A 14,057-nucleotide genomic window follows, 5' to 3' on the forward strand; every position below is an offset into this window, starting at 1 on the left:
TATCCTCATTTTTAAAAATTCTTTTATTTTGCTTTTTAACTTGTGTGCTTTCCATTGCCTTGTCTTCCAGATTGTTGATGTGTTTTTCTACATCTGCTAATTTACTCTCGATTTCCTCTAGTGTATTTTTTATTTTGTTTGTCATTCTTTAACTTGGATTGCTTTTGGTTTTATGTTTTCTCTTTGTTGGCGTGCTCAGTGAGTCCCTGCACTCTTCTCCCCAGTTCAGCGGACACCCCTACCGTCATTATTTGGAGTCTTTCTTGGGCATGTTGCTTATCTCTGTTTCATTTAGATCTTTTTCTGTATTTCATTGTTTGGTTCCTTTTTTTTTTTTTTTTAAAGATTTTATTTATTTATTTGACAGAGAGAGATCACAAGTAGACAGAGAGGCAGGCAGAGAGAGAGAGAGGGAAGCAGGCACCCTGCTGAGCAGAGAGCCCGATGCGGGACTCGATCCCAGGACCCTGAGATCATGACCTGAGCTGAAGGCAGCAGCTTAATCCACTGAGCCACCCAGATGCCCCGTTCTGTTACTTTCTTTTCCTTTCCTTTTTCCTTCCTTCCTTCCTTCCTTCCTCCCTTTCTTCCTTCCACTCACATTCTGACAGATTTCCTCAATCTATTTGTTTCATTTTCATTTTATTTTAAATTTTTAAGATTTTATTTACTGAGAAAGAGCACAAGCAGAGAGGAGTGGCAGGAGGAGAAGGAAAAGCAGACCCACTGAGCCCAGTGCAGGGCTCGATCCCAGGACCCAGAGATCATGAACTGAGCCAAAGGTGGATGCTTAACTGACTGAGCCACCCAGGTGCCCCTGTTTGTTTCTTTTTTTTTTTTTTAAATTTTTATTTATTTGCCCGAGAGAGAATAGGCACAGAGGCAGGCAGAGGAGGAAGCAGACTTCCTGTGGAGCAGAGAGCCCAATGTGGGGCTCGATTCCAGGACCCTGGGTTCATGACCTGAGCTGAAGGCAGAGGCTTTAACCCACTGAGCCACCTGGGTGCCCCTCGTTTTTTTTTTTTTTTTTTAAGATTTTATTTATTTGTGGGGCACCTGGGTGGCTCAGTGGGTTAAAGCCGCTGCCTTCAGCTCAGGTCATGATCTCAGAGTCCTGGGATCGAGCCCCGCATCGGGCTCTCTGCTCAGTGGGGAGCCTGCTTCCCTCTCTCTCTCTCTCTGCCTGCCTCTCTGCCTACTTGTGATCTCTACCTGTCAAATAAATAAATAAATAAATAAATAAAATCTTTAAAAAAAGAAAAAAGATTTTATTTATTTGTTTGACAGAGAGATAGCGAGAGAGGGAACATGAGCAGGGGGTGTGGCAGAGGGAGAAACAGTTTTCCTGTGGAGTAGGAAGCCCAATGTGGGACTTGATCCCAGGGCCCTGCGATCATGACTTGAGCCGAAGGCAGACACTTAACAACTGAGCAACCCAGGTACCCTGTTTGTTTCATTTTTAAATACTTAAGTATGTATCTCAAAGTTTTAAGGGGTAGATGAAAATGTCACAATCTGAATTTTTTATTTTTATTTTTTTAAAGATTTTATTTATTTGACAGACAGAGATCACAAGTAGGCAGAGAGGCAGGCAGAGAGAGAGGGAGGAGGAAGCAGGCTCCCTGCAGAGCAGAGAGCCCAATGTGGGGCTCGATCCACAGGACCCTGGGATCATGACCTGAGCCGAAGGCAGAGGCTTAACCCACTGAGCCACCCAGGCGCCCCTGAATTTTTTTTTTTTTTAAAGATGATTTATTTATTTGACAGAGATCACAAGTAGGCAGAGAGGCAGGCAGAGAGAGAGGAAGGGAAACAGGCTCCCTGCTGAGCAGAGAGCCTGATGCAGGGCTCGATCCCAGGACCCTGAGATCATGACCTGAGCTGAAGGCAGAGGCCTTAACCCACTGAGCCACCCAGGAGCCCCTGAAATTCTTTTTAAAAAAACTTAAAGAGGCACCTGGGTGGCTCTTTTGGTTAAGTTTGACTCCTGATTTTTGGCTCAGGTCATGATCTCAGGTTCTGGCTCTGTGCTGGGCATGGAACCTGCTTAAGATCCTCTCTCCTTCTGTCCCTCCCTGCTCACGTTGTCTCCCATTCTCTCAGAAAGTACAGATACCTTATGTTGCTAACCATGCATAGAAATAGGACTGTGACTAAAGCATAATGTCAATAGTGGCTATAATCTCTGCAGACTGATGTAATGGATGGCCACTCTTCTTTGTATTTTCCTGTATTTTGCAGGTATTTTATGAAGGGTATTTTCTTTTATAATCAAGGAGAAGTTTAAAAATATTAAGCCATTTCAATGGATCTGGTACTTCTAATACAGATAGCATGGCAAAAATATAAAACATTAGCATTAATAATTAATTACATTGGAGGTATTTTGGTAACAAGCACAGTCTCTATTCAATGTTAACATGATATTGTCAAAATAAATACGAAAAAGTCTTTATTTAAATCTGAATTACAAAGTATAGCTATGAGTATCCTCAGTAAAAATATACTTTCAGGTGGAAGAAAAGGCTTAACTCAAGTCTTTTTTTTTTTTTTTTTAAGATTTTATTTATTTATTTGACAGAGAGAGATCACCAGTAGACAGAGAGGTAGGCAGAGAGAGGGAGGGAAGCAGGCTCCCTGCTGAGCAGAGGGCCTGATGTGGGACTCGATTCCAGGACCCTGAGATCATGACCTGAGCCGAAGGCAGCGGCTTAAACCACCCAGGCGCCCCAACTCAAGTCTTTTAATGTGATTTTTTTTTTAAAGAAATCGATTTTAGCAGATTTACATCAAATCTTTCTCTTCTATCTCCTGCACATATATACTCTAAAAATAATAAGTATATTAATAGGAATTTGGGTTTCATTGTTTTAAATTATGCCATGGGGAGAATTATGGTTTAATGAAAAGATAGGGACTTTAGAGCCAGGAAGGCCTTGATTCCACTCCTGATTGAGCATGCATTTGCTGTGTGACCCCAGCAAGTTTCTTAGTGACCCCTTCCCCTTGGTCTGGGTATCTATAAAATGGCAGTGACATCTGATTCACAGAGTTAAATGACAGAACCCACTTCCAGTGTCTGGCAAAGAACAGCCGTTGGAGGCACGGTAGGATTTTTCCAGTTCCCCAAGAAAAGTAAACATTAACTAGTGTCTCCATTAACTATGCACCCAGGGATTTTCCCATTTGTGGCTTTAAAAAGAGGAAGGCCAGCCAAGGAAAGTCCTGACCTGTATAAAAAGATGTCAAGTGAGTGCTTGGTTTCTTCAAGTAAACAAGAATTTCTCTATCCCTAATCTACATGCTTTTGTAAAATTTTATTTATTTACTTTATTTATTTATTTGACAGAGATCACCAGTAGTCAGAGAGGCAGGCAGAGAGAGAGGAGGAAGCAGGCTCACTGCCAAGCAGGGAGCCTGACGCAGGGGTTGATCCCAGGACCCTGGGATCATGACCTGAGCCGAAGGCAGAGGCCTTACCCATTGAGCCACCCAGGCACCCCTAAAATTTTATTTTTTTAAAATAATCTCTGCACCGAACAGGGGGCTTGAACATACGACCCCAAGATGGAGTCATGAGTTCCATCAAATGAGCCAGCTGGGTGCCCCTCTGCGTGCTTTTTCAGACTCTTAGGATCAAAAGGACAAAGTTATTTTGTCTTTTTTGGAATCTCAGTTATAGACTGTTTCTTTGCGTTTTAGGAGACAGTGGTGCTAGAGATCAGATTCTTTAAGGTGTTCTTTTGTGATGGGCTTAGAAACAAACCGCATGCAGGAGGAAACATGAAGGTATGATTGCTTAGTTCAGATGTGTTGTCAGTACTTGGCCTTTTATTTATTTATTTATTTTTTTAAAAGATTTTATTTATTTGTCAGAGAGAGAGGAGAGCGAGCGAGCACAGGCAGACAGAATGGCAGGCAGAGGCAGAGGGAGAAGCAGGCTCCCCGCCAAGCAAGGAGCCTGATGTGGGACTCGATCCCAGGACGCTGGGATCATGACCTGAGCCGAAGGCAGCTGCTCAACCAACTGAGCCACCCAGGCGTCCCAGTACTTGGCCTTTTAAAAATAGCTTTGTTGAGCTTTAATTCACACACTCTATAGTTGTAGTGGTTTTCAGGGCATTCAGAGTTGTGCAACCGTTCCCACATCTAATACATTTTTATTACCCCTCAGAGAAACCCCATGTCCTTAGTCATCAGCTCCCAAATTCTCTTGCCCCCCCGTAGCCCCTGGAAATCACCGGTCTACCTTCTGTCTCTATGGACTTGTCTCTTGTGGACATTTCCTATAGTTAGGGATCATACCTATGTGGTCCTTGGTGACTGGCTTCTTTTTGCGCTTTTCCCTGTTAATCCTTTGTTTGGAGAGTAGTGAGGCTACCAGGAGCTCTCTGCCATGGGTTTTGTTACCTCCCACCAGTCTGCGGGTCATGGGACACTGGGAACTTCAAGTGGCTTTTAAAATTAGAGCAAAAAGAAAGTGCAAATGTTTTCAGGGAATTTTGTTATGGATATTTTGATGCCCTTTTAACACATGATGCTGCTAAAGATTTTAAATATGGTTTTAATAACCTAATCCAAGCTCCACCTGTTCAAAAAATATAATTTGATGAGTTTTGCCTTATTTATATACCCATGAAATGGTCACTGGAATCAGGATAAGGTGCATTAGCTGCCCTCTCCAAAAGTTTCCTTGTGTCCTCAGGGGAGAATAAGAGGCGGATTACTATCAGATCCTTGGACTGTTACTTGTTTTCTAGAAAAATATGTATTAAATGAGATCATACTTAGGAGTCAGTGGTGTGAGGCAGTAAGTGTGAAGGCCCGCCGTGACCTTGTGTGCGTGCCATCATAGTTTTCTCTCCTGTAAGTGGACGTAGTTAATAGGAGCTGTACCTTCAGTTATGGGTGTACCAAATGCAACGTTCTTTATTTAATTCCCTCCCTCTCTCCTCCTCCATTGTTGAAAGGCTACCATGGAACATTCGTTCTTGTTCACTAACCATAACTACCAACTTTGAAAACCGATCGGAAAAATTTACACTCATTCATCCAACACATTTTATTGAGCAAGCGATGTGTTCGTCACTGCCCCATGCACTGGGTGCTGTGGCTGATTCCAAGTTGAGTGAGACATGAGATACGTCCTTTATACACTCAGCCAGGGTTTGGGCAGAATGTCCACGGGCTGGTGCACGAACAAAATGGCATGGAGGGTGAGTGGTTGGAGTGATTGTCCCTGTCAAGACCCCGTGTTGGCCCCATGAAGGGTACAGTTCTATTACGGTCTCCATGGGATTAGAGAGAGGGCATTTGAATCTGAGAAGCGGGATCAGTATAGTGAGGGGCTCTCAAGCAGGCCCCGTGTAGGTGGGACACCATCTGCAGGAGTTGGGTGAAACACTGCTGGAAGGGAAAGCGGGGGAGTCCACTGGCAGGCGTCCAGCTGGGCTGACGCGGTGAGTCGGGTTTTGGTCATCAGTAGAGTCGAGTCTGTGAAGCTGTTCTAGGCAGGGAGAGTGGTACCCTGGAAGTAGGCTGCTTTTGAGGTAGCTCTTGGGTAGGGATTGAGTTTGACAGGAAGCCAGTTGAGCATTGAGGAAGACTTTAACGTGTCCGGGTAGTATCCAGGATCTTAACTAGATTAGTGACTATGAGAAAGGAAACCGGTAAAAACGTCGAAGTTGGTGCCTGACTGGTCGACGGGGCTGCGATTTCTTTTCCCATCTAGAATACAGTGTGCTTACAGTGTGCTACTGCTGTTACGGTCCCCACAACAGCGGAGTGTAGGTACGACTATACCCATTTTTCAGATGAGGAGACTAAGGTGTAGAGTGGCTAAGAGGCATCTTTGTCGTCCTCCACTTCTGCTGCTCCTGCTCTTCCCCCATGATGGGCCTTTTCCCACTCATACCGCCTGTGACCTCTCGGCTCTCTTCCCTCTCTGGCCTCAACTGCTGTCTCCTCTGGTCTTCATCTGTCACCGCAGCTCTTGTGACACATCCCGGGTCATCATTTGCACTCTAAAAGTGTTTCCTCTAAACCTTAATTGGGACAAGCCTTCTTCCTTTTTTTTTTTTTTAAATTCATTTATTAGAGCATGCCGTGTATGTGCATGAGTGTGGGGAGGGGCAGAGGGAGAGAATCGCAGGCGGACTCCTGGCTGAGCTCAGAGCCAGAAGCTGGGCTCGATCTCACAACCCTGAGATCACGCCCGAGCCGAAATCAAGAATTGGATGCTTAGCCGACTGAGCCAGCCAGGCACTGCCTCCCAACCCCCCTTTTAAGATGCTTCCTGTCTCTGGGTAGCATTCAGGGCCCTGGCTGTGTTCTGATCCATTATAGATTGTCCCGTGCCCCTGAATGCCACGTTCCTGTTAGGCTCTGGGCTTTTGCTTGGGCATTTTCTCCACCTGAAATGACTTCCTTTCCTCTTCATCATGAACTTCTCATCAGTTCTGCAGCAGCTCACGCAGGTTACCGTGTCCCTGATGCCTTTGGCAACCCGGCTCTTCATTCCTTCTTCCTGGGCTGTAGCACGTCTTGTCTTCTCCTTAATTATCCAATACCAGACTCTTCAAAATTGATGTGCAGCAACTTAGGAAAATAGATGTAGGAATAAAAATCAGATCGATGAACACAGAAGAGCACACAGACTCTTAGGGCAAAGAAGAGAAGCCACAATTAGGAAACGTGTGCCATCGTGCCAGGGAGCACTGGCAGGAGACTTACCCCTGCTTCCCAGCCCAAGCGCAGAGCAGAGCAGACACTGGTAAGAGTTTCCCAGTGGCAGTCAAATGAATAAAGCCAGTTACTCTGGAGAAGAGCTTGTCCTGTTATTGAGGCTTGAAAGAAATGTTTCTGGGGTGGGTGAGAAGGTGGGGAAGGAGGTTGGAGCTGTAGCGTCCCTCCAGCACAAGGACGGCCCAGTTCATGCAGCATCTCCCTATAAGAGAGTTCGATCCAGCTGTAGAGCAGATCGCCAAAGCACGATTCTGAAAGCACTAATACAAGGCAAGACTGTGACCCCCAAACAGAGCCACTTCTTGTTCTCGCTTAATCCGAGGAGAAAATGTAGACCAACTAAAGGAATTAATGCTTCTGTTTTGTGTTGTTAGCGTTTTTACATCTCTTTACCCCCCAAAAGCAATCCTTTCACAGGGACCACAATCCGCTGTGGCCTGCTGGGTGGTGGAAAGCCTTGAGGGTGAGGAATGGGGTGAGCCCTCTGTACAGGGGCTGGGTGGGGGTAGGGGTCCCTGGGGTATCAGCACCGCGCTCTGCTCTGAGCTCTGTGTGCTCAGAAAGTCCGATTCTTATCTGAGCTACAAGATCTGCCAAGAAATGGCTGTGAGTTCTGTTGACCCTCCAGGCTGAGCTGCTTCGGAGACCGGTGTTCGCAGCAAAGGCACCGGCCACGTGAAGGGGCGGTGGCAGAGTGACCACGGCTCGGCCAGCTCGGCTTCCAGCACTTACAGGAGAGAGCTTTTCAGAAGGTTTATACATTCAGCGGTGCTCAGAGTGGCCAATTTAATTTTCCTTTTGTCTCCAGCATTTGGGACTGAGACCTTATACTGTCATGATTTTATGGAGTCAGATTCAGAAAGAAATGTGCATTTTTAAGCAATAAGCAAAAATAGCACATTTACTGAATGAGGTCAGTTCTCTCCCAAATAGCCCTTTTCTCTCTGATTTATGTCAAACTCTGTTCTGATGTACCTTTTTCTAACCCCCTCCAACGGCTGCTTTTCTTTCTTTCTCTGCATAGGAACTTGACAAAGAGCTCCCGGTGCTGAAGCCATATTTTATCGACGAGCCAGAGGAGGCCGGAGTGCGGGAGGCTGGCCTGCGGGTCACGTGGCTGGGACACGCCACGGTGATGGTGGAAATGGACGAGCTCATCTTCCTCACCGACCCTGTCTTCAGCTCTCGCGCATCACCGTCACAGCACGTGGGTCCCAAGCGGTTCCGCCGCGCGCCCTGCACCGTGAGCGAACTGCCCCCGATAGACGCGGTCCTCATCAGCCACAACCACTACGACCACCTGGACTACAACTCCGTCCTCGCCCTGAACGAGCGCTTCGGCTCGGAGCTGCGGTGGTTCGTGCCTCTGGGCCTCCTCGACTGGATGCAGAAGTGCGGCTGCGAGAACGTGATCGAGCTGGACTGGTGGGAGGAGAACTGTGTCCCCGGCCACGATCAGGTCACCTTTGTCTTCACCCCTTCACAGCACTGGTGTAAAAGGACTCTCATGGATGACAACAAGGTTCTGTGGGGCAGCTGGTCTGTCTTGGGGCCGTGGAGTCGGTTTTTTTTCGCAGGAGACACTGGTTATTGCCCGGCTTTCGAAGAGATAGGAAAACGGTTTGGCCCCTTCGACCTCGCGGCTATTCCCATCGGCGCGTATGAACCCAGGTGTGTGGGCCCCCCGGGGAGGCAGCCCTGCTCCGTGATGGGTGGCCTGACTCTAAAGGAGTCTCAAATTTGGGATAATTTGGGGTATCTTTTGTGATTTTAACGGTGGACGTTTGTTACTGGTGGTGATTTTGGAGGTTGGTGGGTCAGATTCAGTTCTTGTGAATTATCTCCTTCCGTCACACCTGTTACGTGATGACTCAGAATCCGAGATCCTGTCACCAGGAAAGCTGGACCGAGGGTTGAAGAATTGCTGCAGCCTAGCTGCAAGTTCAGGTACGGTTCTGGCTCGGGTTAGACCGATCAGCCAGTCAGCAAAGCTAAGCTGGCTCTTGTTCGTCATGTGGGGAACTCTCTGTAACCACCTACCGCTCCACGTCCGGCGAGCCCGTCCCCAGGCTGTAGCTCTCCTGCCCTGGGCAGAGAACAAGCGAGGAATCCGAGCAGTGAGTCCCTTGCGCTGGTCCCGTGTCCGTCAGTGTGGCTGTTCCCCCTGTTCCCGCTGTACCCGCCTCGCCCGCAGTCAGAGCAGTTGAATGTCACAGGGCACTGGAGACCCAGGAGACCCGGCCCTGCCTGTGCGCTCCTTCATATTGTCCGGCTCAGGGAAGGAGAGGTGATTTCAGAGAATGCAGCTCGATTTCAGTGAACGCTGGGTGACAGGTATCAGTTAAGAGAAAATAAACACTAATAGTAGAAGAAATGTCTTCCTTCCTACGGTACAGGCACAGATACAGAGTTGTATGTAGGATGGCGTTTAATTTCGGCAATCCCACAAGCAGGAGAAACACTAACTCAAAAATGAATTATGCAAATCTGATTATTTCCATCCGATTTTGTTGTATTTAACTTTTAAAGCTCACTAAAACCATTTCTTCAGTGTTTATTAAGGCTTTTTTTTTTCCCCTAGTGTCTTTAAGGCGCTAGATACTTCTACCCTATTTTTAAAAAATTACTATGAATCAGTTGTCTTTGAACTTTGGTTTTCCACCTCTTTTTAAAACAATTTTAAAGATTTTATTTATTTGACAGACACAGCAAGAGAGGGAACACAAGCAGCGGGAGTTGGAGAGGAAGAAGCAGGCTCCCTGCTGAGCCAGGAGCCGGATGCGGGGGTTGATCCCAGGACCCTGGGATCATGACCTGAGTGGAAGGCAGATGCTTAACTGACTGAGCCACTCAGGCACCCCTCAGGGTATTCTTAATATATTAGAATACCTTATTTGTAATTCTGAAGATTTTTCCTGTGTCACAATATATAAAGATCCCACATACGTGATGGTATATTGTGTACAGATTCACTATATAAATTCCCTCACAGAATTCCCCCTTCCTGCTTGCATTGCAGCTGTCCTGTTACTAAGCTGGGAGAGGCCAGAAGCACAGTATTTTCTCTAAGAATTAGGCTGTGTAGCTTCTGCTGCACGATCCATCTCTATGGTCAGTACTAACAGTTTTAGAACTAAGGTTACCAGCACAGTTTGAGTACTCTCCGAATGTACGATGATTAGCCCCAAGCAGCTTTCAGTAGTATCCCTGTGGGGATCTGTCACCAGATATTCTATGCAAGCTGGTAAGAAGTTCTGTTTTGCGTTTTTTTGTTGTTGTTTAAATAAGCTCTATGACCAACATGGGGCTTGAACTCACGTCCCCAAGATAGAGAGTCACATGTTCCACCCACTGAGCCAGTCAAGTTCCCCAGGATGTTAAGTTTTTATTTTAATTTTCACATCAAAATAAAAATTCTGAATTTATGTCAGATAGACATGAAGGGTGGAAAGGAGTATGTCCATAGCTTTGATTGGCTATAGGAGTTTAAAGAAAAAAAAAAGATCAGTAGAAACACCAAAAGCTGTTTGCATCTTGCCCGGGATCCGAGTGTCAGGAGGCAGGACAGAACCGTGCTTCTCTGACCTGCTGTTGAGTAGAACACAGTGGATTTGTTTCCAGGCTCCCAGGGGGCTCAGCAGCTCCCAACAGGGTTGTTAAACCCTTTAGCTATTGCCGATGAACTTGTCCATGGTGTGTTCTGTGAAACACAGAAGCACCTGTGTTGAGTCCAGGTCCGTGAGTCTCGATGCAGCACAGCTGGGAGCCGAAGGCCTGAGCTCCACACACCCAGCAGGGGTAGAGCTGGGGTCTCCGTGCAGGCCCCAGCCTCCTGGGCCCTGCCCTCCCTAGACTTTGGGCAGCCTCACACTGTTTCGACACTCTCCCCGTAGTCCCCCACAGGTACTCTCCCTCTAAATCCTACACCTCACTGTTCAGTATGGTGTATGGTGTTTAAATAACATCCTTGAATAGCAACTGATTTTTTTTTTTTTTTTTGCTCCCAATCTTTAAATATCCTACACTAATTTTTGTTTGCTTTTTGCTTTAGCAAGCTAAAAAAACAATGGTTTCAGCAAGTTTATTCAGGTTATCTTGAATCACGCTTTTGGCTTCTAGCTCTCGACCCATTAGTTTCTTTGATTCATACCAGGATTGCAAAGACTTTTTTTTTTTTTTTTCTTTTAGAGAGAGAGAGAGAGAGAGATCACAAGTAGACAGAGAGGCAGGCAGAGAGAAGGGAGAAGCAGCCCCTCTGCCTAGCAGAGAGCCCGATGTGGGGCTCGATGCCAGGACCCTGAGATCATGACCTGAGCTGAAGGCAGAGGCTTAACCCACTGAGCCACCCAGGCGCCCCAAGACTCTGCTTCTTTAAGAGTAGAACGTACCTTCAGAATAAATGGTCAGTAAAATCAAATGCTCATGAAATGACATCTTGGCTTGCAAAGGGGAGCTTTGCTTGAGACTTAGCAAGTGTGTGGCAATTTGTTTAAGATTTTTGCTTATTTTGTTTTCCAGCAGAAAAGTGGACTCAAAAGAGACGGCTTTTGCCTTTCTTACTCCTGTGCAGAATGTTTCAAGGCTAACTAAATGAAGCAGTAATTAGAATTGAGGGTGTATTCCAAAGGCCAGAATTAACAAATTGCTGTTTTATCAGGTGGTTTATGAAATACCAGCACGTAGACCCAGAAGAAGCTGTGAGGATTCACATTGACGTTCAGACAAAGAAATCTGTGGCAATTCACTGGGGAACTTTTGCCTTAGCAAATGAGGTGAGTCTGATTGTGGTAAACATCACTTTGGTTATGTGCTTGACCCCAGGGGGTTCCAGCGTCGGCTCCCCCTGCAGTGAGCTCAGAGGCCCGACTGGCATCACACGTGCGCAGCCCTCTCGTGCAGCAAGGGGATCGATCACACTAGCTGGTAAAATGGTATTTATATACAGCGAAAAAATCTCTTTACCTGCTGTGCTTTGGGCTTATTTCTGTCACTGAAGCACGTGTTTATAGAACCAAACGTGTATAGTCTTGGAAAATAGAAAAATGAACAATCATGTTCCCCCCACTCTGCCACTGCCTCGAGGGGGCTTTTGTTCTAGCAGAAGGTGTAAGGGGGTGTAGTAATTCTAAAACCAGCGTGGAAAGAAGTGCTTCACTGTGAGACAAAGTGGTCTCACGAGTCATGGACTGTTAGTGATTTGGAAGGATCAGGGAGGGAGGGCTTCCTGGAAGAGGGGACATCTTAACTTCCCTGTGAGAAGGCAAGGTAGGAAGGCATTTCAAGAGGAGAAAGGGGCAGAGTATAGGATCGGAGGCAGCAAGCAAAGGAGAATAGTGAGGAAGTAGTTGAGCCAGAGTATGGATGTGACATGGAGGGCCATACGGGAAGTGAGGCTGGACAGCTTAGAACTTTTTAGGAGTATGTTATTCATTCAGGAAGCAGTGACGGGGTGCTTTGTGCCAGGTGGTGGGATAAATGGTGGTTTTATTCCTTGATTAACGAAGAAGAGCTGATTTTTTCCGTAAGGTTAGGGAGTCCTAGAACTCTGCTATTAACCAAGATTCTGGAATCACACAGAGGGATAGCAAAACGTTTTCTCCTTGCCTGGATTCGGGTCCTACCCTATGCAAAATTTAGAAATGGTTGGTTAAACTTGGCATCTTCCCCTTTGCTTTGTGTGGCCTCTTCCTCATCCCAGGGCCGTGCTGCAGGAACCCCGTGTTTTCAGGCTGTTGAAGGAACTCCCTCTGTTCTGTTTCTGGCCTGCCCACCCTCTCCTGCCCCAAGTCCAAATTCCCACCCCGTGATGCAGCATCCCTGAACCAGGCGCTCTCGGGGAGCCAATGAATGAATGACCCCAGGGCCAGGGAGGATGAATGAGAACAAGAGTGCCTCCGTGTATGTGAAGGGGAAATTCGATGCTGGTTTCCCGTGGCGTACTGTATCATTCGGTGGCTTTCTTATTCCATAGATGTAGCTGTGTGTAGATCTAGGTACATGTGTCTATGTATGATCTACACAGAGACTTAGACGAAGTCCCACAATTTTATTAAACCTGTTCAAAGAAAAAAGTCAAGGATGACTCCTAGATTTTTAAATGAAGAGCGTGGCCATCTTCCAGATTACTTTCCTGAGATGAAGATGAGAAGATAGAAACCGCCATCTTCAAGAGTTAGTGTTATTCAGCCTCCCAGGAATTCTTCCTGTTAAAAATCTAACCACGTCTTTATTTCTTAATGAAACCTGTAACAAACTCATTAATAAATCTTAGCAATTCAGAATATGTTCACACTTTGCATTAGATGCATAAACTGGGCAACTGTGAATTTGTTAAATTATAAAGAATTTTTGGATATTTACCCTATGAATAAACACTTTAACATGATTTGCATAGAGGTAGTTCTAATAGCTACTTACTATAATAGCAGACTGAGGATGTCCTTCACCTGGCAACACTTAAAATTGTATATATGGCAACATCTAGTCTATGTCAGCAATTATGAGTGGGATTTCTATGTGATGTTTTTAAGCACTAAAACTTTTAAAAACTCTCTAGTTTTGGTGGAATCTAATTTCAGGCATCACGTAAGCTAGGTTATGTCTGGGTGGGTTGAAGAATGGGGCGAGTGCTGGGCACTTCCTCTGCCCCTTCACTCCTCTCCTCTGCTGTCTTGCTGGATTCATACCTGCTGTTTGGCCGTGAGGCATTTTTACCTCTCTTGTGGGACTAAAGTGTTTGGACAATGAGATTGCCACCAGTCACTCAGAAGGCTTTCTTGCCTTCTTCTAGGGTTACCTTCTCAATGGCCAAAACAGCCAACAATTGACCCGTGAAGAAACTCAGAAGGCAACATCAAAATCCACATTAAATTAGAGCCTATTACTAAAGTGTTGAGCAAAGAAACATTTAGTGTAGGGTGATTGTGTCAGTGTGTTGTTGGCTAAGACTTGGAGAGCACTCGGGTGTGTGTGTATTGCAGGGGGGCAGGGACGGTGTGACTTAACAAAGCAAGTCATTTTTCAGTGGGAAAGAATTTCATTTTTGAATCTCTTATACTAACAATTTTATAAGGGAAATATTTAGACTTAAGTTGTTAAAGTTACACTTTATTGGGAATATTAGCAATTTCTTCCATGATGCAGAAGCCGGTGAGGGAGGAGAAAAGATCATGTCGCTAATACGTATTAGCCAACCTGTGTGTCTTACACCTAGTACATCACTGCCTGTCTCTTTGGGGTCACCAGGTCCCCATCCCCTACCACCCCAGCAGGAGGTGCCCTCTGACCTCACCTGTGGGCCTCTTCTCTAGTGG

At 46.0% G+C, this 14,057-nt stretch overlaps 1 protein-coding gene across 6 annotated transcripts in view; it reads left to right on the forward strand.

The window, feature by feature from the left end:
• The window catches only part of NAPEPLD (N-acyl phosphatidylethanolamine phospholipase D), a 53,686-nt gene that overhangs the window by 36,466 nt on the left and 3,163 nt on the right, over positions 1-14,057 (forward strand). For all 6 annotated transcript variants that reach the window (XR_007121356.1, XM_047694146.1, XM_047694149.1 and 3 more), the window contains 2 exons: positions 7,769-8,415; positions 11,402-11,516. Coding sequence is in view for 5 of the 6 variants with exons in the window: in XM_047694146.1 (XP_047550102.1) it covers positions 7,769-8,415; positions 11,402-11,516 (762 nt within the window). In the remaining variant the exon portion in view is untranslated. The remainder of the gene's footprint in view (positions 1-7,768; positions 8,416-11,401; positions 11,517-14,057) is intronic.

The sequence above is a fragment of the Lutra lutra genome, chromosome 11 (assembly GCF_902655055.1).
Source record: "Lutra lutra chromosome 11, mLutLut1.2, whole genome shotgun sequence".
Classification (NCBI taxonomy): Eukaryota; Metazoa; Chordata; class Mammalia; order Carnivora; family Mustelidae; genus Lutra; species Lutra lutra.